We start from the raw sequence: 26368 nt of genomic DNA, 5'->3' as shown, positions 1-26368 counted from the left end.
TAGAAACAATGTATAAAAATATTTTATTAATTATTAATTAGAGATGTAAAAAAACGTATAGCTACTTTCTTCACAATCTTATTTTGCACCCACAGAAAAGATTTCTGGACTTAATGCTATTACTCTTCGATCTATCATAAAATAGGATCGATATAGCGCCAATAATATTTATCATTACAGAAGAAATATTTTATTCTTAAATAAAAAATTCTTAAATCTAAAATAAAATAATTTTTAATACTATCTTATTAATTTTCTTAGGATTTAATTTGACAATCTTATAATTCCTTTCTAAAAAAAGGCGTCATTTTCAGTCAGTACTGGCAGTAAATTTCGGAACGCAACCTATGTCGTTAATCCCTAATGTTAATTGAAGAAAAAAAAAACAAGAAAAAAAAGAAGAGTCATCAAAGCTGACAACATTTCTTTACATTACAGTGTCAATGTCATACTGCTTTAAAGAAGATTTATGTATGTTGCGTATTTTGTATTTCTTTTTTTCTTTTCTTTAACGCCACATAGCGGTAGTGAACAAAATACCATCTTAAGAATAAAATATATTTTAAACATAAAAATATACTATAAGCTTAAATTTATATATATTACTCTCAAGGTAATAAGTCAATCTTATTAATTCGAAAAAGAAGAATAGAAATTTGTGATTTAATCTTAATCTTGTTTTATTTTCATGCTACATAAGGTTGTAATAAGTTTAAATATGTCAAGAATATTTTTTATCAGGTCTCAGAAATCCTTTGAGGGTGCTATTCGAAAGAATACAAAACCTTTCTATACAATAATTGCGAACCAAATCCCTCGCGCTGCTCCTCATTCCTACCGAAAGTTCTTTCGATTCTTCGACCGCTTTCTAAGCCCGTTTTTGCGGACCTCTACGCTTGGTGTTCTTGTTGTTAGATTGGGGCTAAGATGATCACGCCAGACATCCGTGCGTGTTTCTTATGTTTCTTTCCCCGTAAACAAGTTTGCGCGAACAAGAAGCGTCTATCTTTTTTCTACTCCTAAATATTATAAATTTTAAATACTTTCAGTTATATTTTACACACGCTCACATCATGTTTTCCAATATATTTCTTAAAATTCATATATCAATTCAATTAATCATTACATAAATAAAAAGATAAATTTAATTACACAAAATGTGCATTTAATAATTGATTCTATTCGTAAATAATAACGAACTTTTACTACTAGAAATACCGTAGAATACTGTATCATAAATGTATCATCATTATAAGTCATTGAGACACGGTTGTTATATGGTCAGAGGCCTCGTCAGATAAGAAAGCTTAAGTAAGAGTAGGGATGATAATCTGTAGCAACGTATGATCGCTCTGGTCCCACTTTGTGTCAGTCGGTGTGCTGAGGTTGATCAAGATGGACATCACAACATTGTCGTTACGATTATTTATAATAATATTTGGACTGCTCGTGTCGTCCAGTCAATGTTACAAACCGGATAGTAAGTAAAATGGCTTGCAATTTTCTTTTAGTACGTGCATTCTTTTTTTAATACAAAATATTAATGCAAAACAAAAATATTTAATAATTATGCCACCACAAAGATAATTATTCTCAATCAACATGAACTGCATTTCTAATCTGTCGTTAATAATTAAACTTTTTCGCAAGATAACACTTAAAATTTTACAATATCTTAAAGTGTGAGTAGTATTTCAGAATACTTTAGGCCATATAAAATCGCGCACGTCGCCCGAAATTCAGGCGAAAGCAGCTAAAGGTGTCGCGGAAAGACTGCTGGGCAAAGAGATATCTAAATTGTTTATTATGATACTAAATACTAATTTGGGGCCTATTGACAAAGATACTTTCCAGGTACATTCATTTTTTAGTACAATAATTACACTTTGTTTGCGAATTTGCGAAAGAATAACAGTAATTGTCGAAAAACTTCTTTTTTTGATAGATAACAAAAAATCCTCTAGGTAAAATCGAAATTCATGGCACTTCCGGAGTAGCTATTACATGGGGTTTACATTATTATTTGAAACACCATTGCAATGTTCATATATCATGGGACGGTATGCAAATTTCGTTGCCAAACACCTTGCCGGATGTCCGAGTTAAAATTACATCAAACGATAGGTGAGAGCACAATACTTGACTTACATTAATCTGATATATTTGTTTTTTCGGCGATTATATTATATTTTTAACGTTTTTCCGTAACTTTACAGATTCAGATATTATCAGAACGTGTGCACCATGGGTTACAGTTCGGCCTGGTGGCAGTGGCGCCAATGGGAAAAAAGTATCGATTGGATGGCCCTTAATGGAATTAATCTTGCCCTCGCTTTTACTGCACAAGAGGCGATCTGGCAAAGACTGTATCAAGAATTGAATATGACGAAATGGGAAATTGACGAGCACTTGGGAGGACCTGCTTTCTTACCCTGGTCGAGTGTTTATATTCCTCAAATTTCTTTATGTGTGGAGGATACAATAGAATACACTTATTGATATAACGCAGGGCGAGGATGGGCAATATTCGTGGCTTCGGTGGACCATTATCATCAAATTGGCATAATCGCACTATACGTCTACAGCATCAAATTCTTCGGAGAATGAGGGATCTCGGGATCGTTCCGGTGTTACCAGCATTCGCCGGTCATGTGCCGCGAGCTTTTGCCAGGCTTTTCCCAAATGCTAATATGACAAAGATTGAACCGTGGAATAAATTCAAAGACAAATATTGTTGGTACGATCAAAATCATCTGGTTATATCTAACGCAATCTTTTTCTCTTGATTATTTCCAAGTTTAAAATAATTCTCCGTAGCGTAAAATATTTATAACTAAAACCAAGAGAAAAGTATTGAAAATAGATACAAAATATTCTCCACGCTGAGCATTTTTCAGATAAAAATATCTCATAGAAAGTTTTATTTAATAAAATAGAATTAAATAACAATTATTTAATTTGTTCAAAATCATTTTTTACTTTCAGCCCTTATTTGTTAGAACCGACGAGTCCGCTATTTCGAATGATTGGAGAAAAATTCCTTCGAATGGTAAGTTAAAATAATTTCGATAGAGATAAAGGCTCAAGTAAAGACATGAATATTTCATTGTTACAGTACATCGATGAGTTTGATACCGATCATATTTATAATTGCGATACTTTTAATGAAAATACACCTAACAGCACTGAACTTATTTATTTGAAAAACGTCAGCCAATCGGTTTTCTTAGCCATGAATGCGGTTGATTCTAAAGCAATATGGTAAGTGGTTTGATAAATTAAAGAAATTGTTTATTAAATTTACTTTAACACACTTAGGTCGGTATGTATATATATATATATATATTCTTACTTTAAGATTGTCTTAAGTAATGTTTTAAGATATTAATATATGTCCGATCACTTAATTATTTTTTAAGATAGTACTTAAGACGATCTTAAAATGTAACGCGCGCGCGTGCGCGCGTGTGTGTGTGTGTGTGTAATATTTCTATATCAGTTATATCATGTGACTTTTCTAGGTTAATGCAAGCTTGGTTGTTTGTACACGACATCACGTTTTGGACGGAGTCCAGAGTGAGAACCTTTTTGACCTCGGTACCCACAGTAAGTTCGGAATATATAATAAATATCGATTGTATCTCATTGACAAATACGCAGCTACAATGCATAAATGGATAATTCCTGCAAAATATGATAAAATGTCTTTTATCTTCTAAATGTATTATTTACATTAATGAATTTACAACAATGAATTTAATTTATTTTGCCGTTATGATATATCTAACATGTATTAGGATAGAGAAAAACAAGATACCGATAGAAAATTGTTTAAAAAATATTTATCTATTCTCTTTTTCTTTGATAAAAAAAAAACAATTTTGTATATCACAGTATTTCTAAACATATTATTTTTTAATGACAGTAAATGTGACTTTAAATTGTATACTAAAATGAACTGCAGGGACGAATGTTGGTGTTAGATTTACAATCGGAACAATTCCCACAATATGAACGATTTGAATCATATTATGGTCAGCCATTTATTTGGTGCATGCTACACAACTTCGGCGGCACCTTGGGAATGTTTGGCTCCGCGCAGATCGTTAATCAGGTATTAGAAATCTATTTTTTTACGTCGCTCTTTTTTTCAGTTTTTTGAAACCAAGTATGTGATTGTCTTTTGTTGTGTCAGAATAAAAGAGTAATTTTAAAATTTTAATGTAAGAATTAATTCTTTTTCTTTCTCTTGAGTATGTCCATTAAACTATATATTTATATAATATCTATAATTGTTTCAATTTAGTTTTCTTTCAGTTTTCTCGACCATTTATAACTTAACATCTTTAAACAGATACATCTTGGACCTGTAAAATAAATGTTATTTCTGATCTGCTCTATTTTTCCTTACATATAAAACAAATTTATTATCGGATATTTCGAATATTCGAAATTGTAAAAAGTATCAGCCTTACTCTTTAAACTACAATTAGTGAAAAATCACTGAAGTCAGTAAAAATACACTAATTTTCAGTGATTGATTTATAACTTATCAATCAATAAAATAAACTGATCTTTCAGTGATACATTAATATTAAAATCAAAATCACTAAAAGATAATAAATATTCACTAATTATGACAATTATAAGTCTATCACTGCAAATCAATGATAATACACAGATTGTCATTTAGAGAATAACTAAGCATCCATCAACAAAAGTTTAAAAAGTATCACATAGTCATTAGAATAACGAATTAGTTAGAGAATTTAGTGTAAGTTGGAGAATAATCAGTCTCTTTTTTTCAGCGTACGTTCGAAGGTAGAAACATGTATGGCAGTACTATGGTGGGAACTGGTCTGACACCCGAAGGTATCAATCAGAACTATGTAATCTACGAATTAATGAACGAAATGGCTTATCGTGATAAGCCCGTGAACCTCGTCGATTGGTGAGAATACACATCTTTCATTCTAACATAGTAGATGTAATGTAACCGGTTTTCATTGAAAGACGTCTTCTTAACGTCTTACAACATTTCAAAATAATCTAGCCACAAAGTGGGTTCCTAATTTATTACGCGATTTAGGAAATTGCATAAAAAGTTTCTTAAGCCCGTTCGATCAATTAAGTTAACTCTAAAAGGATCATTGATCAACAGGTTCGCAAGTTACGCTACTCGAAGATACGGCGCATGGAATGACTATGCAGTGACTACTTGGAAATACCTTGGCGGAACAGTTTATAATTTTAACGGCACCGAAAAAATCAGAGGACACTACGTTATTACTAGACGGCCGAGTTTAAATATTTCACCATGGGTAGATTGATAGAATTGTATAATTGCATTTCCAATAACGTGAGAGGATATAAATGCGCAAGCTAGTATTGAATTAAGTATGAGATACAATTAAGCAAAAAATGGAAGACAATAAGAAAAAAATTATTTAAATTATTTACATTATTTAAATTGCATTATTGTCATAAATTATGATGTAAAACGATTTTTCTTAACGTAGGTCTGGTATGAGCGACGAATGTTTTATACACAGTGGGATAATTTTTTAACAGCGAGATACGGAAGAGAAAATAATACCCTCTACAGACATGACGTAGTCGATATAACCAGACAAGCTCTCCAATTAATGGCCGACGATATTTACATGACTATAGTAGATTATTACAAGGAAAAGAATGTCATTGCTTTTCGGTAAGTACGTTCATACAAAGTCAGTAGATTTCGTAATTATATTAAGCGTGATATTTTTTAGCTTTATCAAGTAGCTTTGCTTATGTAATATTAAGTATACCAATTTTTTTAATAGAGATAAAAAATAAGGAGAAAATTTTTTAAACAATTAATATCATAAAATAAAAGTAACATCGAACGTATTTAAAATCTTTCACGATTTTACCGCTAACTCTATAGGTCGTCCGCGAATGATTTATTGGAACTTTTCGATGATCTTGAATCTATTCTGGCATCAGGAAATAATTTTTTGCTGGGCACTTGGTTAGCCCAAGCTAAAGATATGGCTGACAACGAGGAAGAAAGACGATCCTATGAATATAATGCGAGAAATCAAATTACTCTATGGGGCCCAAATGGGGAGATCAGAGACTACGCCAATAAACAATGGTCAGGGGTGATAGCGGACTATTTTAAGCCTAGATGGGAACTTTTCTTAAAAGCTCTCGATAAATCATTAATCGAAAGAACCAAGCTCAACATTACTGAGATTAATGATAGAATATTTCGCGAAGTCGAGCAGCCTTTTACTTTCTCCACGAAGCTTTATCCGACAGAGCCAAAAGGTATTTACTTCTCTTTTATCGTTTTTCGCTATATTGAACGCTATATCAATCATTCTTTAACCAATAGAGAAGACTTGATTTTTTTTCTTTTTCTGCGCTCTAAGTGCATCTAAATTTTCTGTCATGTTTTATATAAACTTTTTTATGGATAACGATTGATATTATAGTTATATCATGTTTCGTTTGTTTTAACAAATTAATTAAAGCATAAATTTTGTTTAATTACAACAAATTACTTAAAAACATAGCATAATTACAATGTTAATAAATTAGCAATGTTTAAATTAAAAATGAGATAAAATAACGAGAATAACTTTTAACATTTAACTTTTCATTAGTTTTTCTAATAAATTTTATTCCTTTTTTCCACAGGTGATCCTATTGAAATAGCAGTAAAATTAATTTCCAAGTGGTACAAAATAGAAGCACCATTAGCATTATCATTATTATCACCATCATGTAAGGAACACGCTGAATATAAGTTATGATTTAATTTCTTTTTTTATTTAGATAAGATGAGATAATTACATTTAAAATGCCATATAAGATATATTTTTAAAAAATACCCCATGACAGTTTTAATCAAGTTTTCAATAAGACATATTTTTTAAATACACGCATTTTTTAGCTTTCACACTTAAGTTTATTGAATGAGACCACTTAGAAAATCCTCTTATAATCGATAAGGATATAATAATTATCTTTTCTTTTTAAAAAGAAAATAATTTTTTTCTATTGCAACATTCGTATTATCGTTTCTAAAAGTTATAAGAACATTGCAATTCTTTCAAATAATTAAAGCGTATAACGTAACGGTAACAGAGGTCTCAGATCCTTGCTGAGCGAGCTACCAGGATTATTGAGATCACGCAGCGCCTGTGACGTCCTCAACTTCGCGTCATCTCTGGTGAGCTCATTCCGCTCTATCACCTTCTCTAGCAACTGCTTTAGCTGCGGTCCTATGCCACCTTCGGCTGATGAGTACAAGATCTTCAAGACTTCGTCCGTATAACCAGCAAAACGCGCGAACCCTTGCTTCCGCGCGTCTTTACTGAGAGAGTCATAAAGGTTCGCCAGTTGTTGAAGAGATGGTTTAGGAGGCACTTTGGAACGTCGTAGATAATTACTCAAACTTGGACGCGGCACTTGAGCCACTCGCTCGCCCAGTAAACAGAATCTGCAGCGACAAAGACAAAGAAAAAGTTTATCAAATGCGTTTTTTATTAGTGCTCTTTGGGATCTTTTAGAGCTACGCCAATTATGTTAAATCGTTCTTTTTGTATTTAATTATAATTGCATTCTACTTATCATTAAAAGTAAAAATTGGATACTTTTAAATAGAAACACAATATATTATATATATATAACTTCTGCAAAATTTTATCATTGAATCTCTTCCAATAGCAAAATAGCGATTCCCCTTTTTATGTGTGACATTAATTTTTTAATGAAAAAGTTATCACCTTGTTTCTTCTTCTTCGTCCTCAATGTTCTCCGACTTCTCGATCGACGTTTCCACGCTCTTCGACTCGGTGTCATCCGATTCCTCGACAAACAGGGATGTAGTTGTCTTCACGATTTCGTGAATTTTATCCACGACGCTGTCGACAGTAGGTTCCTTCTTTTTTTGATCATTCGACACTTGCGTGGTAAAAACCTGTGTCGATTGTTGTTGCGACTCACCATCGTATCGCGGAGTTTTGGATACATCATCGAAAGAGCGTTCCACGTTTGAGTTTTCTTCGTTCTTCTCCGGAACTTCCTGATTCAATTCCTGGGTCTCATGCACGAGTTCCGGTGATTCGTGATTCACTTCCGGCGTACCCGGTAATTCGTAATTCATTTCAGTCGTCTCTTCATTCACTTCAGGTGTCTCTTTGTAATCAGATACAACGCTCGCAGTCGAAGTTACCAAGCGCTGAGCAATTTCTGTTGTTTGATCATAAGTCTTAGATGATCCTTGACTCGATATCTTACTTATTAAAGTCGAAGTTGACATTATAGGAATTTCTGTCCTCTTATCATAAATTTTCGTGGTTCTAGCAGTTGAAGTTATGGAAATTCCCTTAGGCGTCGTTGATTGTGGTTGCTGCTGCTTCATCGATTGGGTCGTCGATGTCGAGGGAGAAATTACTAATACTTCTTGTAATATTTCTTCCGCTTCGAGCATCTTCAGTTGCTCGACCGCGTGAAAAATTACCTGAATCAAAAATGGATCATATGAGTGGATTAAGTTTATCGACATTATCTATTTTTCAAAACTTTTTAATACATGTGTAACGTTTTACTAAAATAAATATACATGTATAGATATAGAAGTATACATATATATTCATATAATATACTTTTATATCACTTTAATAAATACATTTTATTATAATATATTAAAAATTAAAATTTATTGTAATTACGTGAGAATTATACGAATTTTTAACGTTCGTGCTATTGAGGAAAAACTATAAAATTAATAAAAATACCACAATAAAATATTTCTGGACTATTAGCATAACATGAAAATCATCATGATAATGCGCGAGAGAATTTAACATTCAGAATCTCTCATCAAATGTAGTAATCAAAATGACTCACCTGCAAGGCAGCGGGGAGATACGCATTCGAATACACTGGTGTTGAAAAGGCCGGTGGCTTCCTAACGATTCCGGCGATAGCCTGAAGCAATGAAGAATTTTAATTAACATTTCCGCTAAAGCACGCGCAGTTCTCTGAGCCGTTAGCCGCGATTATGGCTATATGTAGGCGCGTATTTATATGAAAATATTTCACATTAAACGCAAATTAGGCGAGAACATTACTACTATGACATTAAATGTTAAAATAAAAAATTGCAGCTTGAAATTATGCAAAATTAACTGTACATACAAATTGAATTGGGAATAAAGATTTATATTTTTCTTATAACGTCTTCATTTTTATTCAAACTATAATGCTTATGTTTTCAATTCGTTAAGTTATAATAATCTCCCTCAAATTTAATATGCATTCATGACACTAAATAACACATTGTTTCACTGATGTAATATTAAATACTATTAAAAATATGTAATAAATATTACTTACTTGCCGGAGAATCATTATCACCATCAGACTGAATAATATCTTCATGATGAGATATTGCTTTTATCAATACAAAATAATTTTCACGCACCTTGTAAAAATTCACGAATGTGTTATATTTCTGTAGCATAAGCTTATTATCACCATTCACAAGAATAAATAAAAAAATAAATAAAAGCTCAAAACTGTCAAAAATAATGTAAGATGTATTACAAGGCTTTGAAAAATTTCAGACGAGAAATTGATATTCGCGAACAATTCTGAGATCACACAGAAGAAAAATCAAATAGTTTTGATTTAAAAAAATTTGTTTATATTTATTTTATGAGAAGATTCCAAAGGTTTCAGACGATCGTCGAGAAATTGACAATTTTCACGGACTATATTGAGGTTCACGGGCGGCCGTTGGGACAAGACTGGTCTCGAAAAGACTCATAACGGTCCCAGGTCGTCCTCGGCGTCGCACACCTCCACATTCGCGATCACGCGTATGTAAACGAGCGGGTCCCTGTACAGGATTGTTAATTGCGTGACAAGCCGGCTAGTCGCACATGCGGTCGGCCGCGAGCCGGTGCTCGTTGATGCCGATGGGGATAAATCACAGCATGATGCCTAAACTAAGTCGTCATCCGTATGCCGTCCACGTTTCGAGACGAGCAGCCGACGCATTTTCCGCTATGCACTCGTCCTCGATCTCTCCCTAATTGGAATATATACAGTATACCAGGAACTGTGTATAAACTAGTTTTCATATACAAATTGGCGGAATAATAATTTGTTTAAAATAATATTATCCTAATCGAAATTATGAAAAACAAAACTACATTTAAATATTTTAAAAAAATTTAATTAAGAATGAAGAAGGACGCTTAAGAAATAAGAAAAAATTTTTAAAATTTAGATTTATCTAGTTTTAAAGATAAATTTTATGTAAAAGTATTTGTTAAAAATTGTGCGTTCGTTATTTAGCTATTTTATTTTTACTATTTTGCTAAATATCGACTTTTACATGAATTTTAATTATTTTCAAGGATAGTTAACAACTTGCAATTTTAAAATTATTTCAGACAAATATAATTAGATATTTATTAACAGTAACAAATATTTAATTATATTTGTCTGAACTAATTTTAAAATTGCAAGTAAAGTTGTTAACTATCCTTGAAAATAATTAAAATTCATGTAAAAGTCGATATTTGGCAAAATAGTAAAAACAAAATAGCTAAATAACGAACGTACAATTTTTAACAAATACTTTTACATAAAAGTGTGTATTCGCACTCTGCGCATGTATTGCTATCGCTGATATATAATCCAATTATTCCCATAGCTATATTCGCCTCTTCCATTTTTCGTTTTAATCAACTTCAAGGTTTAATAACTCAATCATTTCACTCTTCTCATCGACAACAGCGTGCTTTTTTTGTTGCGTTCCGCCGTTCTAACTTTTTCTTTGCAGTGCACAAAGTCAATTTTTTTATCAAGTAAGTGACTTTATGAAAATTGAACGCAGTGAGATCGATATGAAAATCGCAAGACTTTCAGATAATATCACATCAAACTTTTTATTTAACTAGAAAATTTATAGTAGCCATCCTATTTTCTTTTCTGTAATCTCGAAACTTTCTTCTAAAAACCTTTGAGAGCTCCTGCGCCTTTCTTTTTTCAAGCGGTCGTTTCTTCATTTTAGATGCATGTCTAATTTAAATTAATCATAAATTAATGGAGTTCCGACCTTCATGACGATTTTGCGAGGACGGTCCAATAAGAGTAAAATTTCTCGATCGAAAACAACTCTTTCAAGGAGAGTCGGTCACGACACTTCGTCCCAGAACAATCAAGAAAAATGACTCGACCGGTTTTTCGAACGACTTACATATCCTTCTGTTCATGATTGTTACTCAAAAATATAGTTAGTTTATAAAAGATTGCTCATTATCATAGATCATACGCTTTTACTAAGAGATAATAATTTCATTTTAAAATAACGGACTCTTATATATTCTTTGCTTTCGCAGATTAAAAATGTTTCGTTATAAAAGCAAAAATTTATTCTAACATGATGAAACAAGCAGCTAAAATAATACGTTGAAAATTTACATTAAAAATTTGTATCACAAAAAATATATTAATACAACGTAAAAATAACTAAAATTAGTAAATACGTTTAATATAACAATGTATTCGCATATGTGTTCGTTAACTATTGCATAATTATTAAATTGTTAAACAAAAATAATTTTTGTTCTATTGTAATTTATATAAAATATGAACTTTTCTCAGTTTTGCCATTTATTATCAGATTTCTTTTACCCCTATTATTAAAATACATTTGTGTACATCGTAAGATGAGACACGACTATTATTCAAGTTATTTACTTCGTTATTGTTGCACCTTCAATCAATATTATTTTAATGCAAAGCGAATGTTTATTTTCAACGAAACTGGGACTCCGCATCGCGGTAACAAGAACATTTCTCTTCACGATTTGTTTCTCAATACGAAATACATTTTATGATTGCGACTAATGTCTACCGCTATACGTGCACATATGGGCGCCCTTATGAGATTACATTCTGCTTATTACGTGTGAGATGGCATATATAAACGGAGTTAAGTATATATATGATGTGCTGCTCGTCAGTTCTAACCGGTATACTCTATATTGCAAGAGTAAGTTACGTAGATTCCTTACCACAATATTCTGTCTAATGATGGCAAAAGCGACAAGATTTATGTGGCTGTTATTTGCGGCGGTAAGATGTAAATCTGTAAACTTCAGTAATTTGCCTCTAAACTAACAATATATCATGTGGACTTATTTGATTTTCAAGCAACAGTTAAGCAAATTTATCCATTTATTAAAATAAAATTCTAAATTTATATAACGTAATATAAATTAAATTTATATATCTTTTAAAATTTATAATTACTCTCTATTTTACGGATAAATCAAATATAAAAATTTGTACTGTGAACAATATTTGTGATTTAAAAGATATATTTATTCTCTTCAATATATAATTTTTAATTTAATTCTACAATTTTTTTGTGTTTAAAGCTGTCTTTTAACATACATATGTATTATATTTCAAATTACTGACATTATCAAAAATATGTAGACAATATATAAAGAGTAAATTAATTCTTCAAAAATGTACTGTCGCATAATAATAGAAATAAATGAAAATTTGTGAAGGCTGCAATAGCGCAAGCAAAACCGTTAAATTCATCGATCGACGAATCTGTCAATGAAATCGACCATGATAACGCGAATCTGCAAAAGAATATTCTATTCGAATCGAAGAAACAGCAACGGAATTCTGCTTTGCCGACCAACGAGGCTTCAAGAAAGATAACCACACAAACTGAAGCTACAAACTCGGCAGTTGATACCACGTTCGACACAACCGCACAGTCCGTAAGTTTTTGTAAACTGATATTGATATTTAAAATCAGAAGGTTTACATTACAATTTATTTAAGTATAAAAACTCAAATAAAAGTTAAAAATAAAACTGTGAAAATTAACGCAAAGTCCCAAAGTTCGATTTCGCTAATTAATTTTAATACGCATTATTGGCTGCTAGTTTATTTCAATAATTGGATACTCTATTCACCAATTCCCTTTGCAGATATTATTTATTATCAGTTTGACCATTAACTAATTAATCAAAATCTATTTGTTGTTTAGCAATTAACGCATTCCATAATTAAAATTATGTTATTGTAGCATTAGTATGTCTATAGCATATCCAATTCAAAAATACGACAATTAACTTAATAATAATCGACAGATCTATCGCTTTTCCTTATGCTGAAAAACTCTTTTCGCATATATTACATGTATATCAAAAGTTGCTTATGTTCCTAAACTAATTAACTTTCAAATGAAAAAAATTCTATATAACTTTCCTAATTTTGTATTACGAGATGTCATAAAAATGCACACGAAAAACACTGACATAAAATTAATTTTTAGTTCGAGGACAAAATCTCGACAAAACCAAGTCCGTTCTCCTGGTTACTGGCACCATTGACGCAGAAATTCCAATTCTCGCCACAGTCGTTCCTGCAGGATCGCTTGGTGCTGCTGAAAGAGGCGCTAAACAATCTGGGCCTCAATATTGTACAAAACGAGACGGCGAAACAGCTAAATGGACCCGGCAGCCACTTAGTGCACTTCTTGAGTCCGGGTGACTCTGGTTTCTACACGAATCGGCTGGAACCGGCCGGTTTTCTAGGCGGTAACGGTTGGTTCGCCAATAAAGGCGGCATTCTCGGCGGTCCGGGGGCCATAGTCTCCACCGGCAGCCTACTCACGGATTATCCCAGTGCTTACAGAAGGAAATAAGATGACCTGTCGTTCAAATGTGTGTAAATAATCGAAAAGCAAAAGCTGCTTCTTCGCATGTAGCATAATTTTAGATTGAGCAATATGTTGAAAATTGTAGATTTGTTAAGTAAGTCGTTTATCGAGTGTCGCAGATTCACCATTCTTTCCTCTAAACGAGACATTAAAAAGTAAAAAGCGGTTCATTCCTTTTGTAGATTCTACCAGTAAAAGATTATTAGTGAAAAGCTTTGGCAAGTTAAGCCTGAGAAATGCAAACAGATGATATTAAGTAAGTCATTACAAATGCAATATCACATTACATATTTATAATACATTCTTATTTTTTATGTGCATCCAATAATGTAAATAAAGCAGATTTGAATTAAACCAAACGTAAAGCATTACAGGATCGGAGTCAGTTCCTACTTATTCCGCGCGCTATCAACGCATTCTTTTAATGCAATTCTTTCGGCGGCGACGCGACACGCGCTTCAAATTTTTAATAAGACGCGAGTTTTAAGTTACCGGAGACGGGAAAGTGAGAGAGGGAAAAAAAGAAAGGGGGGGAAAAATTCGCGGCAACGCGCGGTAATGGAGAGCGCGATGCGTTATTGGAAATGCATAAGATATCTCCCGGTATCTCGCGAATTCACAGCGAGCGGCCGCGCGGTCGTATTTTATATCGAGTTGAACGCTGCGCAAAACGGAGGTCGGCCGCGAGGAATTTCATTTCTACCGAATTGAGATTCGATCTCCCGAGCCCGACCGATGGTCGACTCCGCTACCTGTAATCCGACCATGCTGAAATATTGCCTGTTACACGTGCGATCGCGTGCCGACATCTCTGGAGGCGAGGTTTATTAAAACCGATGACTGATTTGTGCGATTGGTATCGCTGCGAGAAAACGACGCGACATACGTATGCTCGAGATGCTTGATAATTGGTAACATGATCGATGCGGGATCAATTTTCCTTACTGCAAAACTAAACCGAGGATTTTCTAACTTGTGTTCCTCATAATTATTTAAACAGCATTTTTTTCGACTTAATTTTTATTATGTTTACGCATTGTGTGCATAAGTGATATATAGAATTTTCTATGTATGTTATATTATACAAATGTTTTTTTTTTTAATTTATCTAATCTCCTAATTTTGCCAAATTCAGAACCGATAACATTTTTTAACAGTTTATACTTGACGGATGTTCGTGAGAGAAAACCGTAAGAGAGGAATTTCTCAATCAAATTGAAATTTGATCTGTCCATGTAGCCATGTATATTCGTCATTCCCAACTATAAGATTAAATCTGTTTACTGTCTAGTTCAATACGGAGGAGGAGGAGTAGCACTTGATAAATTGGCAATAATACGCTGCACCCCGTACGAGCTTGTGTACAAGCTACACCTGTATAAGCATCCGTGATCGATGAGAGTGTGGCGTCGTACTTTGTAGCGCGCCGCGTGTCGTTTATAGATTAATTCTGCATGTCAACAGTTTACCATCTCACACTTTTATTGACTCGTTAATGACTACAAATTATTTAAGCTTCTCTCGTTCAAATATTCAAGAATATTTTAAACGATACAGCCTATCAACATTGAATTAAGCCGTCGCGATTAAAAGTTAATTATTCTAAAATGATGTGAACTGTGCAGAATCACGTTATTAATAATATCTACATTAATTGTCTTCCACCTTAACTGTACCACGTTGTTTACGTTTACTGCGCGTTCGAGAAATTTATTACGTTATTATATAACTAAGTCATAACTGGGGCAATGTTAGATATGGATATACTTGGAAATAATTTACCATGCATGAAGGATCTTTATAAGATGTAGCTAAAGCGCAAAATAATGATATTGATATGTAGGTTATTCTTGATATAATCGTCTAAACTAAGATTAATCTTACATTTAAATTTTTTATTTGAATTTTTATCGTCTGCACAGTCTTATTTGCATTTCATTATCAAGAAATGTTCTACTGCAAGTTGTCGATTATCATCAACAACATTGCGTAACCTTTACTAAACGATTGAAAATTATATATCAACGCACATGTCTTCAGTTCACAATTTACAATAATTTGCTAAAATTATTAGTGACAAACGACTTTTAAAAAATTTATAGGAGTTATAAGTAATTCCTATAAAATCTTAAGATGATCCTAAAGCTGTTCTGTTTTACCGATTATTTTGATTATTTTCAATTCACTAATCTTTTAATTGTATTTACAGAATTAAAAATATTTTTTCACAATTAAAGTACAAACGGTAAGATAATACGCACGTAAAAATTTTATACAAAAAATGAAAAAAAAATTAATATAATTTACAAATTAAAATTTTTTTTGTTTTTTATATAAAATTCTTACGTGCGTATTATGTTGCCATCTGTACTTTAATTGTAAAAAAGGATTTTTAATTCTGTAAATACAATTAAAAGATTAGTGAATTGAAAATAAGCAAAATAATCGATAAAACAGCACAGCTTTAGCATCCACTTAATTTTTAATTTTTAATTTGAAATTAAAACTGAAACACAAGAGATTAGATTTACTCAACTGTCTTCAAACTTTAGCTTTCCAATAGCTGCGAAATTACCCCTCGGCAAATCAAAGTATCATTATTAACTAATAATAGTCGCTTTGTTAATAGTTGCAAAATTAGAACCGTGAATAGTTGTGCCAACCAACATTGTATGCGTGAATGAAACTTTGCCAACTCGAGTTGGAACACTAGTCGAATCGTTAGTCCGGCTCGCGGAACTTTTTAATTAGCGACAACAGAGAAAGAGAATGTTGTGACGGAAAATCTGAGCGACACGATTGTACGGGTGTGCTGTTACTGCTGCCGTCAGTATCTCAAGCCTTTAACTAAACTAGCGACTGAAATGGCGATCGATAGATCGTATCCGAGAAAGAGAAATGACGTGGACTATAAACGGACTACGGCCGACCTGTGTCGTCCGGTCAATCATGTTGAAGTTTCGACATTGAGGGAAAAGTCAGCAAATGACTGTCGGAGACTTTTTTTCGTTATAGCGATAATCACTATGAAAGATTTATGCAAGGTGTGTTAGGCAAGATCTTTCGATTCGCGAGTGGGCGGATTTAGAGTCCGACTCACGAAACCGACGCTCACGATCACTTAGAATTAGGTGGGTCAATGAACGCCCGCGAATCGATGTTTGTGACGTAAGTACGCCCGTAACCTTGGACATAAACTTGAAATCTGGTTTATCCGCGAACGAGAAAAATTTTTCGCGCGATAACGTAAACAGCCGACGAAGAAAATTTAAGCTAAATATTTTAGTAAAGTTAGCACATCATTTTCAAAACTTTGATATAATAAATTTCTATCAATCATATCGTAATCCTAAAGATGGGGTTTTCAAATTTCAATTCAAGCAATTTGAATAAATTTTTAGAAAAGTGTAGAGAATCAAGAAAATATAAATATGTAACCTGTTAAGATGTAATTTGATTGTTATGTAATATAATCAAGGTTTTTATTTAAAAAAAAACAAATAATTTGTTAATAAATAACTTAAAATAATAAGAAATATTAATACAAGAAACTCGTTAATATAAAAAATTTTTGCGCATTGTAAAACTCTCAGCCTTGGACAAAGTTAGAGACATAAGTCCTCTCATATCTCTATATAGGTAGCCAAAATCTGCCTGTAAGTACTTCGGGTGTTTAAATGGTGCTTTAGGCATAATCATTAGTTACATAAAAGAGTTTGGTTCAAGTAATTGAAGGGTTTAAAGCTCAAAACTTTTGACTATGATGACAGTATTTAAAGGTGCATATATTCTTTTTTCTCAGTTGACTTCTAAAGTGAATTGTTTCAAACAAACTATAATCATCATATAAATCAAATGTATGAACATAATAATTATTTCTGTGAAAATATATATAAGCATAATTACATAAATTAAATATAAATAATTCAATCTTAATCAATCTCACATTATAATTCCAGGGGCATGTTACACGACCCTGGAATTACAACACGATCATGAATTTCAGGCAAAATAATTGCACCGTGAAATAATTATACTTTAACAAAAAACTCTTTAATTATCCAGGTGACAGAATAGGCTGTCAATAACACGTTAATAACGTGAAGCCAGCATTGCTCTTTTTAGACAATTATTTTCGTTATAAGGAACAGACCTTTAATTGATCTTTGGATGATACAGTAAACTATCAATTACATGGTCAACGACTAGGCTTGCTTTCACCCTTAACGTTCACGCACCCCCGAGCACCTACGTCGGATCGCGAGTGGGTGTCACGAGTGGGGTTTGTCAGAAGGGGGGAGTCGGGCGGTTCTGGTGGGGATGGAATAAAATCTCCGAGTGTACGGGGAGGCAGACCAGTCAAACCAGTCAGTCGACCGAGCGACGCGGGTAGCGACGGTCGATCGTCAGACGATCCATTTACATCGACTCCGCTCTCAAGCTCGTAGAAAACACTGCAAAGGGTAGGAAGCTCAGGAAGGCGGAGGGAATTGGTGATCATGCGTACGTAGGGAGGAGTAATATCGCGTCGGATACGATGCCGCGAAAATTCTCGCTTCAAACAACCCTTCGACGACGGCCAACGCGTATCTCGATCGGCTCGCACCCCTATCGACGCGTCACGCTTTCGATCGTGAGAAAAAAGGGAGACTCGGCCAATCTCGTCGGCTATTCTCAACCTATCGGCGTCCTCGGTGAAGGACACCCTTTCTTTGCTGGAAGGGATCTCCCAGCGCGATTAGTCGGGAGGGAAACGAAAAAAGAGAAAAGTTCCTGTGAGAGATTGCTACCCTCGCCTGATGTAGCGAGTAAGTAAGAACATCACAATTCGAATAAAAAGCTCCCACCCCCGCGTGTTGTTGTCGTACACTCGTGTGGAAAGGGAGGAATGGACGTCCACGTGTGCATGACGCGTAGTAGATCGCGAGTCGCGTTTGTTTACGGATCTGTTACACCAACAGCACTACAGTTCTATTCAAGTGACTTTGATTGACCAATTCCGGCTCTCTTCCTACATCACAATGCTAACACTAATGTTACATAAAGTTAAACTTAAATTGCACAAGATCGTAAATGACCTCGCACTAAATAAGAATTAGAAAAATGAGAAATTGAAAAAAAACATGTTCTTGTAAGTTTTTAATCGCATTTCAATAAATTTCTACATGCACAAATATCAGATTATTATAAATATTCGTTCTGATATATCTAGAGTTTTTTCTTTCTTTCTCTCGCTCTTATCATCTCTTTAATCTTTGTACAATATCTATGTAAACGAGAACTACAAGTAAAAGTTTCTCTCGCGATATGTGCTCGACATAAGACTTTTCCTTTCCCAAAATCATAGAGGACATAATGCGCAAATGAGATGTCTCAACACTCTCAACATTAATATTTATATGAAGTTTTATCATTTCTTTTCTCTCATCTTCTTTCTTAAATGTTGCAATATTAAATAAATGTTAAATATGTTATTTAAATATATTAAATAATTATTATTAAATATATTATTCTGTTGCATACATTAGAAACATTAGTATGAAAAATATTATTACCGTATTAACTGACGTTGATCCAAGAAGCGGATCTATTCTAAACACGGATCTCGCGTCATCTTCTTGATTATTGCTAACAATTCTTCCTGTGCAAATGCTTGTCAGCAACGCACATCTCGCAATGTGCATGTCACTCTTCCTAATGCTATTTTATTGCTTAAAACAATTTGTCTGAAGCAGATGAGAAAATCGTATTTCATTTAAAACTTTTTTTCCATTTCATATAAAGCAGAATGTTTAAATTTAAATCAAGAGAGATACAGAAAGAGGGAGATAAAAATATATCAGTATGTTCGTAAATGTTATTTTAAACAGAAATGAGGACAAATGTATAGATTTCTTGTTCTTTGGAATTATTTTGTGAACTACTGTTCTACGAGATTCTTTTACATTTGGCCCCTTTCTTTTATGATAAGACAATTACAAAGTTGAAACTGTAGGGATAAAACTAGTTGAAGAGTTTCGTAGAATGAAGCAATGAATTCCGTGAAATGCTTTTTACTCTCGGCTGTGCAAAATGCAACGCGAAAAATTGTTTTCGTTACAAGAGTTTTTAACATGCAAATGACATATATACACACATACATAACGTGTATATAACATTTATTATTAAATAAAAATAAAAAATAAATTAAATTGCAAAAAATCTGTAAGGCATAAAGTAAATATTAAATTTTATATGTGTACACATATTACAAATTAATATTAAAAAATTATACTGTTTTGTACATATTTGTTTATTTTTATTGTAAGATAATAATCAATACATGATTAATTGATTACAGCTCGTACTTGGCTTTCAGATAATTATTAGAAAATATATATCATTATATTCATTATAAAATATACATCAGTATACATTATGCTCTTCTACGAAATTTTCTTATTAAGAAAAATTTATTTCATTCCTATTTTTGTAGATATATGTACATCTAAATATTAAGTTACACGAATATGTTGTGGTTTTTCTAATTATAAAATTTTACTAATAGATCTACATTTTATCTTAATTTTTCAGTTGATTTACATAAAAAAAACTAAAAAAACTGAAATTAAAAATAAATTAAAGATTTATAAACGTATAGATAATTCTTTCCCTATAATGGCCTTTATTGATCATACAGTTAATTTATAGTTGTCAAATATCTAATATCTCTAATAACAGATACTTATAATATCTAATATCATAAAATTCAGTTAATCATTAAATATTTACACTCTCTTGAAATTTTTAGTTTATAAAAGTATTGAATTACTGAATTATTTATTGAATGACAAGTTCAATTTAAACAAATAATTATTAAAATATTGAAATAGCAACTATATTTCATTTAATACAATTTTAATTGTCCATTGATGAAACTGTCCGGCTACTTATTTTCCCTAAAGAATATTAAAATCAAACAGGCAGTTACATTTAATACACATTACATTAAAATATAATGTACATTAAATATAATTTTTTACGATAATAATCTGTATCACATGCTTAAATATTCAAAATTGAAAGGATAAGCGTGCACGACGGGTAAATAAACATGAATATGACTTTAGACGATACTTTGTGAACGCAAAATCTATTAAACACAACAAAATTGTCCGTACGCTATAAGAACGTGAGACATACACCAATGTATTTTTTAAAAACTGATATAAAGATGAGACTAATTATTAAAATTGAAGCAGTGCGATAAATAACTTCTATTTTGCTAAAGAGAAGATATCCAAATTTTCCACTAAATACTAAAAAAAAATAATTTTGTGAATTATATATCCTGTGTAATATTTTATGAAGACAGCTAATTTCGCGACCAACTATCACGCGCACATTATTATAATTAACATAAAAGAGGCAATTGCATTATATAAATATGCTAATGGCAACAATTTTTTAAAAGCTATAAATTTAGAAATCGCTGAAACGAGTCCTACTTAACATCAGTCTAGCTGATAATTTATTAAAGTATGTCTAGTGGTTTTTATCTTGTTAGGAGAGTTTCCGTAATTTCAACGTCTGATTAGAGAGAAAATTCTTAAAAACTCGAAACTTTCGAGATCAGAAAGACGGAGCTTAGATTATGTTAAGTTGCAAGTGAAATTTTGTTTTAACAGATGCAAAATAATATTGTCTTATTCATTTTATTACTTGTGTGTGTGTGTGAACAAAAAATGATATTATCGATTATTATATACTTATTTCACGGTCGTTTTTTTCTTTAATTTATCAATGCCAGCGAATCACATTCAACCATTATACCACCAATTTCTACTTGCAAATTAATGAACATTCTGCAAAAATCATTAACGTAAATTACCGTTTCTACTTCAATATACATGTAACAAATAACGAATAAGAAGATATAACAAAAAAGATAATTTAAAAATAATAGCGATTATCGATTTTCTTTCCTCGAAAAATGTAATGTTTGTGAAAGTAATGTAATGTAAACTGCGTCAAAGAAAAGGGATTTTTTTTTCATCTCGATTGAACAAACTTTGTCTCGAGCCGAACACTTGACTTGTCACATCCGATTCGCTATTGTCCCTAATCATTCGATCTTCCGGGACGTGTGCACTCTGACCTCGTTAAAACAAAATTAACCTTGAATCTGCTAGACACGTATTATAAAATTGTTCGGAATGGATTTCGATCGGAATTATTCAATTATTTCGTAGATTTTTATTTATATATATTTATTATATATTTGAATTTGTATGGAAAACGCGAAATAATGCGATCGGAATCGATTCCGAACAGTTCCGTGTCTATAGTCTCGATGAATTAAAGATATTTTCATGTTTCTGTCTATTTCGCTTTTTTTTCGCACGAAGAGATTTTTCATATTACAAACGATATTTCTCAAGCATTTGATACGCAAAAGTTCAATCATTTCTTTACCAAACGGATTCATCCCTGCTTGACATTTTATCACGGCGACAGGTGATATGACGTAATTCATTGATAATTGAGGAAGCGTTCGATCGGTATCGCATGAGATATTATTCGACTTTGACGTCAATTTTACTGGCACATCCTAGCGTCACGACGCTTTTGCGTCAATAAGGTCTGCTCCACATCCATTAATAAAAGAAAAAGACCTGTTACCACGAAGCAGCGCAACAAATTTCTTAATGATTTCTTGAATTTGTGATGAAAGGACAGCGAATCTCAAATTTAGAATGGAACAAACGTCCTTTACTTTCGTTGTCCTCCTTTAAACAACCGTATTCGTTATTTTCCGTAACAAATTTGCCCTAGACAGTCGGTTCCATACTTATTTCGCTTAGACGCGTAATTGTGTCACCGCTTCGCAGGAATCTCCATTCTTTCCAGCCATATACTCGAATACGCTCGGTGTACAGTGTAGACTCGATTACGCAATATTATTATGGGGTAACGACGAATTGCGAATCAGGGAAGTGACGTAATCTCGCTCGGTTTTGGATTGCGCGACCCGATCTTCATCGAGATCCGACATAGGTGCACCTAATTACCTCTGAATCAGTCAATTACGTCTCATTGACTTTACCGGCACAATATCCTGCGCGTAGGCGTCACGTCTCTCTACTTCGGCCCTTCGTTATTCCGTTATTATCCAGGGCGAAGGAGATTATATATATTGCGGCCCGTATAATTCCTTCTCGTTTACGTAGAAGACCCGAACAAGTTCGGAGTTGAGCTTCGCAACATGCAATCGAGACGATTATATATATATACATCTCAAGCTTCTTCTTGGTAACGTAATCTGATTATCTATTTATGGAAACTGTGTTTACTGATTACAAGAGCGAAAACATGTAATTGAAAACAATATTTTAATCCGCGATTAGTAGAGAACCCATCTTTATCGTTATTTATATACATCTTTAAAAGTAAAAAAAAGTAATTATTTTATTTAACAATTTATTAACTGCATTAAAAATCTCTAACGATTAAATATCAAATTGCATTGATGATGTGTTATAGACTACCTAAAATTTATTTTAAGAGACTTTTTATATCTTAATTTTAATCTTTTAATATTTTTAATTTTATATCTTTTATGTTTTAACGGTTTTGAAATTGTACGGAGTGTCATGGTGATAATACATTTCATTTCTCAAAAAAAGTAACACGGATAATATCGCATCCTTTATTAAAGTAATTGAGGTTCAATAACCGGCGATAGAAAAAGTGAATTTCTCGAGTATGAGAATGTGTTTTTGCTCTTCAACCAAATAAGATGCTCAAGAAAATCGATAGGCACGTCAAGGACAGTTTCACTTACTTTCGTGCCATCTCTCCCTGCTTCATCGCGCCGAGGCCGGACTGCACAGAACTGCACGTGCAACTTCGTAATGAGCTGTAATAAGAATCCGGCACAAAGCTTTAGACGATTAAATCTCATTACAACTCATTACAGCTTACAAAAGCGATAACCGACAACTGTGAAACGCAAAGAACGACATGAATAATTATTTAACTATATTGATGCAATTCATCTGTACCGCGAAATAGCCGTTTCTATTAATTAATCTTTTTGTTAATCAATTTATCTTCAACTACGCATAAGCTTGATTCGTCGGCAGGTGCAGTAAAAGCAAACGAAATAAAGATTGAAATTCGGAAAAACGACGACGTTAAGCATTGGCGATTGTAAATCTTGGGATTTTCTTTTTACAACAATGTAAGAAAGGCATAACCTGAAAGAGAAACAGCGTGTATATAAACCGACTGGTTGTCGCGGTTACGTAGAGTCGTCCTAAATCGATAGAGCCAGAAGCGAGAGCACTGCCGGCTGGGATACACGACCGTGCGTCGCACATGTAAACTTAGTCTTTGACTTCCACGTGTACACCTTCCCTCACGTGCCACGTCGGTTTTACATTACTTCCTCTATACACTGTCATACATCTCTTGCATTTTTACTTAAACTAACATTCGTATTCCCTGTTATTTTATTTAAAAAAAAATTCGCCCTTAGGACAAACGTAATATTATTGATTTATTGCAATAGTATTATATAATTATAATTTAAATTTAATATGTATGTAAGAGATAAATTTAAATAAATTTAAATAAAATTTTATCATTCAATATCGATGCAAATAATAATGACCAAGGGTTGCCCTTATAAATTTTTGTCAATTAAATCATAATAGCACATTTGCAAAGTATATATATTGTAGACTAATTTTCTATGAATTCGAATAATGAATATTGGAATAGCTGGCGTACTTGCAGAATAAAATACGTAACGAATATCCTCAATTAAAAAATATTGAAATTTTATTTTCAATGAACAATGCCGATATTGCGTGACTAAATGTAGTATGCATGACTGTACCTCCGCTCGAAATTCTGGATGGTGCAAATTACTCGAGGCTGCAAATGCATATTTACAGAAGCCGCGTTTATGTCAAAGCCGGGCACGTAACGACCGTGCGAGACAAACGTGGACCGCAAGCGAATATATGTGTACCTTACAACGAGGTTGGGAGAATATTTCCGTTCTGGAAATGGACGTACAGCTATCTCTTTAAACTCGGTACTTTCTTCAATTTAAGCGCATTATAACGTACGGCGGCAATCGAACTATAACGCCGCGCGTAACGCCGTGATGTAAAAGCGAGTCTCCCTCATTTAAATACATATTACGAACTTTGGCCATCTGTATCTGTTTCCGTGGACGGATATCATTGTTCCGTACATCGCTGCGATACGATGCGACAACCATGACAAACTATGTGTGGCTGTACACATATTCCCGCCGTTCCGATATGACGCGTGCGACAGTTATAATAAAGAGTTTGCCTTTCTATGTTATCTGGTGTATCTAGACTGTGTTCTGATGTGCACTGGCAGTAACTAAAAATCTATAGTTCACGTTACGTATGCCATAGATTTTCAGTACTGACAGTACTGAATTTCGAAACACAATCCTATATCCATATATGAATTTGATAGTCAAATTTCTCTTCTCCTTAACGCTTTCAAACTTCCAAGTCTTTTTCCTCCATTGTGTTTTTCATCGTTACTATATATCGCTGATACTTTTCATGCATTACTGTACTTTTCGTTTTATGTCGTTTTATGTCGGTGACGCGAAATAAGAAATGTCTCCGCGGGTTGTTCAATTTTATCTTAAATAATCAGCCATTTCCCGGTATTCTCCATTAGCGCATACTTTACGCAGAAATGGCAACCTAGTTAAATAAATGCTCGGGTTCGCAAAGTAGTAGTTGTAGATAACAGCGTAATTTGCTAAACGCAAAATGTGGAAATAGAGTTTCACTGCGCCACTCGTGCGAAACGCTGCCTCAACTATTTACGAAGATACACCGTCGGTACATCAAAGGAGTGTCGAGAATAGGCGCGCAAATCAGCGACCGGGTTTGGTCCTTTGAATATAGTGCCCGAGGAGGTTTACGTAAGCAACGACAAAATTGGGAGTCCCTCTTACTTATTCACCATTTTGGTGACGAAAGAACTTGATGCCGTCTTACGTCCTTACAGAGTTTAAATGTAAACTCCTTCTCTCAATTTTCTATAAAAACATATGTTGCGAAAAGGAAAATTCTACCACCACGAATTTTATTCGCTCGGTACTTACTAATAATTTTTCAAATTTGTGAAATTTACTAAAGACGCTGCTTGAAAGATTATAGTAGAAAGCATTCAGAAAAGAAAAATTTCTTATAAACTTCAGATTAAAAAAAGAATTGTGCATATAATCATATGATTACGACCGGCATTATACATATTTGTGATATCTCGCGGGCTTTAAGTGCTTCTTCAAACTTGCTTATTTATGAGACGCGTTGCCTGTACATCTTATATTTTTCGTAACAATAACGACAGCAAGCATAACGAAAATACCCTCTTCTGTTTCTGCGAGTTAGAGCAGCCGCCATCTTTTGGTCATAGTTCAGGGAACAGGGTGGTATTGTTTGCCTGTCCAATATTTTCCAAGAGAAAGATAATCTATCTAATGGCGCTACGGAGAGAAAAGGAAATTCTCATAAAAGTCTAACATGAAAGTCAGATCAACTGTATCACTTTTGATAGCTTCAC

General features: G+C 33.1%; 4 protein-coding genes across 9 annotated transcripts in view; 3 read left to right on the top strand and 1 right to left on the bottom strand.

The window, feature by feature from the left end:
• The first annotated feature begins 1121 nt into the window (after window positions 1–1121).
• On the top strand, window positions 1122–7276 carry LOC105835781 (alpha-N-acetylglucosaminidase). Of its 3 annotated transcripts, XM_012679328.3 has the most exons (15): window positions 1122–1480; window positions 1691–1854; window positions 1946–2124; window positions 2217–2435; window positions 2510–2737; window positions 2986–3049; window positions 3116–3261; window positions 3522–3606; window positions 3965–4114; window positions 4809–4951; window positions 5162–5321; window positions 5520–5710; window positions 5930–6315; window positions 6688–6774; window positions 7138–7276. In XM_012679328.3, coding segments are annotated over exons 1-15 (2289 nt in total). In that variant the 5' UTR covers window positions 1122–1395; the 3' UTR covers window positions 7140–7276. The 3 variants fall into 3 exon arrangements, with proteins under 3 accessions (XP_012534782.1, XP_012534781.1, XP_012534784.1); XM_012679327.3 differs by lacking the exon at window positions 7138–7276 and having other exon boundaries at window positions 1124–1480; window positions 6688–6947; XM_012679330.3 differs by lacking the exon at window positions 7138–7276 and having other exon boundaries at window positions 1384–1480; window positions 1699–1854; window positions 6688–6947.
• LOC105835782 lies at window positions 6802–9858 on the bottom strand. The gene is made up of 4 exons (XM_012679332.3): window positions 9394–9858; window positions 8905–8985; window positions 7779–8515; window positions 6802–7492 (listed from the first exon to the last, which is right to left on the bottom strand). Exons 1-4 carry the CDS (start codon window positions 9436–9438, stop codon window positions 7111–7113), a joined length of 1245 nt encoding a protein of 414 aa, XP_012534786.2. The 5' UTR covers window positions 9439–9858; the 3' UTR covers window positions 6802–7110.
• A 1835-nt stretch (window positions 9859–11693) lies between these two features.
• On the top strand, window positions 11694–14127 carry LOC105835771. 2 transcript variants are annotated; one of them, XM_036286119.1, is made up of 4 exons: window positions 11694–12147; window positions 12591–12812; window positions 13373–13763; window positions 13942–14127. In XM_036286119.1, exons 1-3 carry the CDS (start codon window positions 11986–11988, stop codon window positions 13742–13744), a joined length of 756 nt encoding a protein of 251 aa, XP_036142012.1. In that variant the 5' UTR covers window positions 11694–11985; the 3' UTR covers window positions 13745–13763; window positions 13942–14127. The 2 variants fall into 2 exon arrangements, with proteins under 2 accessions (XP_036142012.1, XP_012534759.3); XM_012679305.3 differs by having other exon boundaries at window positions 13373–14127.
• Window positions 14128–18100: 3973 nt separating this feature from the next.
• LOC105835774 (serine/threonine-protein kinase par-1) overlaps window positions 18101–26368 on the top strand; it is an 87849-nt gene continuing 79581 nt past the window's right edge. For 2 of the 3 annotated variants that reach the window (XM_028189150.2, XM_012679309.3), the window contains exon 1: window positions 18107–18567. The gene's annotated coding sequence lies outside the window, so the exon portion shown is untranslated. Of the gene's footprint in view, window positions 18568–26368 lie in introns of all 3 variants that reach the window. The other variant, XM_012679311.3, reaches the window with a different exon arrangement.

This window comes from Monomorium pharaonis, chromosome 4 (genome assembly GCF_013373865.1).
Source record: "Monomorium pharaonis isolate MP-MQ-018 chromosome 4, ASM1337386v2, whole genome shotgun sequence".
NCBI lineage: Eukaryota > Metazoa > Arthropoda > Insecta > Hymenoptera > Formicidae > Monomorium > Monomorium pharaonis.
Note: the sequence above shows the minus strand (reverse complement) of the source record. Positions and strands in the feature narration are given on the sequence as shown.

Bases quoted from the DNA above. Each gene is read 5' to 3' on its own strand.
- LOC105835781 (XM_012679327.3), top strand. From the start codon at position 1,396: ATGGACATCACAACATTGTCGTTACGATTATTTATAATAATATTTGGA. The intron at 3,050-3,115 runs GTAAGTTAAAAT...TCATTGTTACAG, and splicing joins GAGAAAAATTCCTTCGAATG to TACATCGATGAGTTTGATAC. The intron at 6,316-6,687 runs GTATTTACTTCT...TTTTTTCCACAG, and splicing joins TTATCCGACAGAGCCAAAAG to GTGATCCTATTGAAATAGCA.
- LOC105835782 (XM_012679332.3), bottom strand. From the start codon at position 9,438: ATGAAGATATTATTCAGTCTGATGGTGATAATGATTCTCCGGCAA. The intron at 8,986-9,393 runs GTAAGTAATATT...TCATTGCTTCAG, and splicing joins TGATAATGATTCTCCGGCAA to GCTATCGCCGGAATCGTTAG. The intron at 8,516-8,904 runs GTGAGTCATTTT...TTTTTGATTCAG, and splicing joins ATCTCCCCGCTGCCTTGCAG to GTAATTTTTCACGCGGTCGA.
- LOC105835771 (XM_036286119.1), top strand. From the start codon at position 11,986: ATGGCATATATAAACGGAGTTAAGTATATATATGATGTGCTGCTCGTC. The intron at 12,148-12,590 runs GTAAGATGTAAA...AAATTTGTGAAG, and splicing joins TGTGGCTGTTATTTGCGGCG to GCTGCAATAGCGCAAGCAAA. The intron at 12,813-13,372 runs GTAAGTTTTTGT...ATTAATTTTTAG, and splicing joins TCGACACAACCGCACAGTCC to TTCGAGGACAAAATCTCGAC.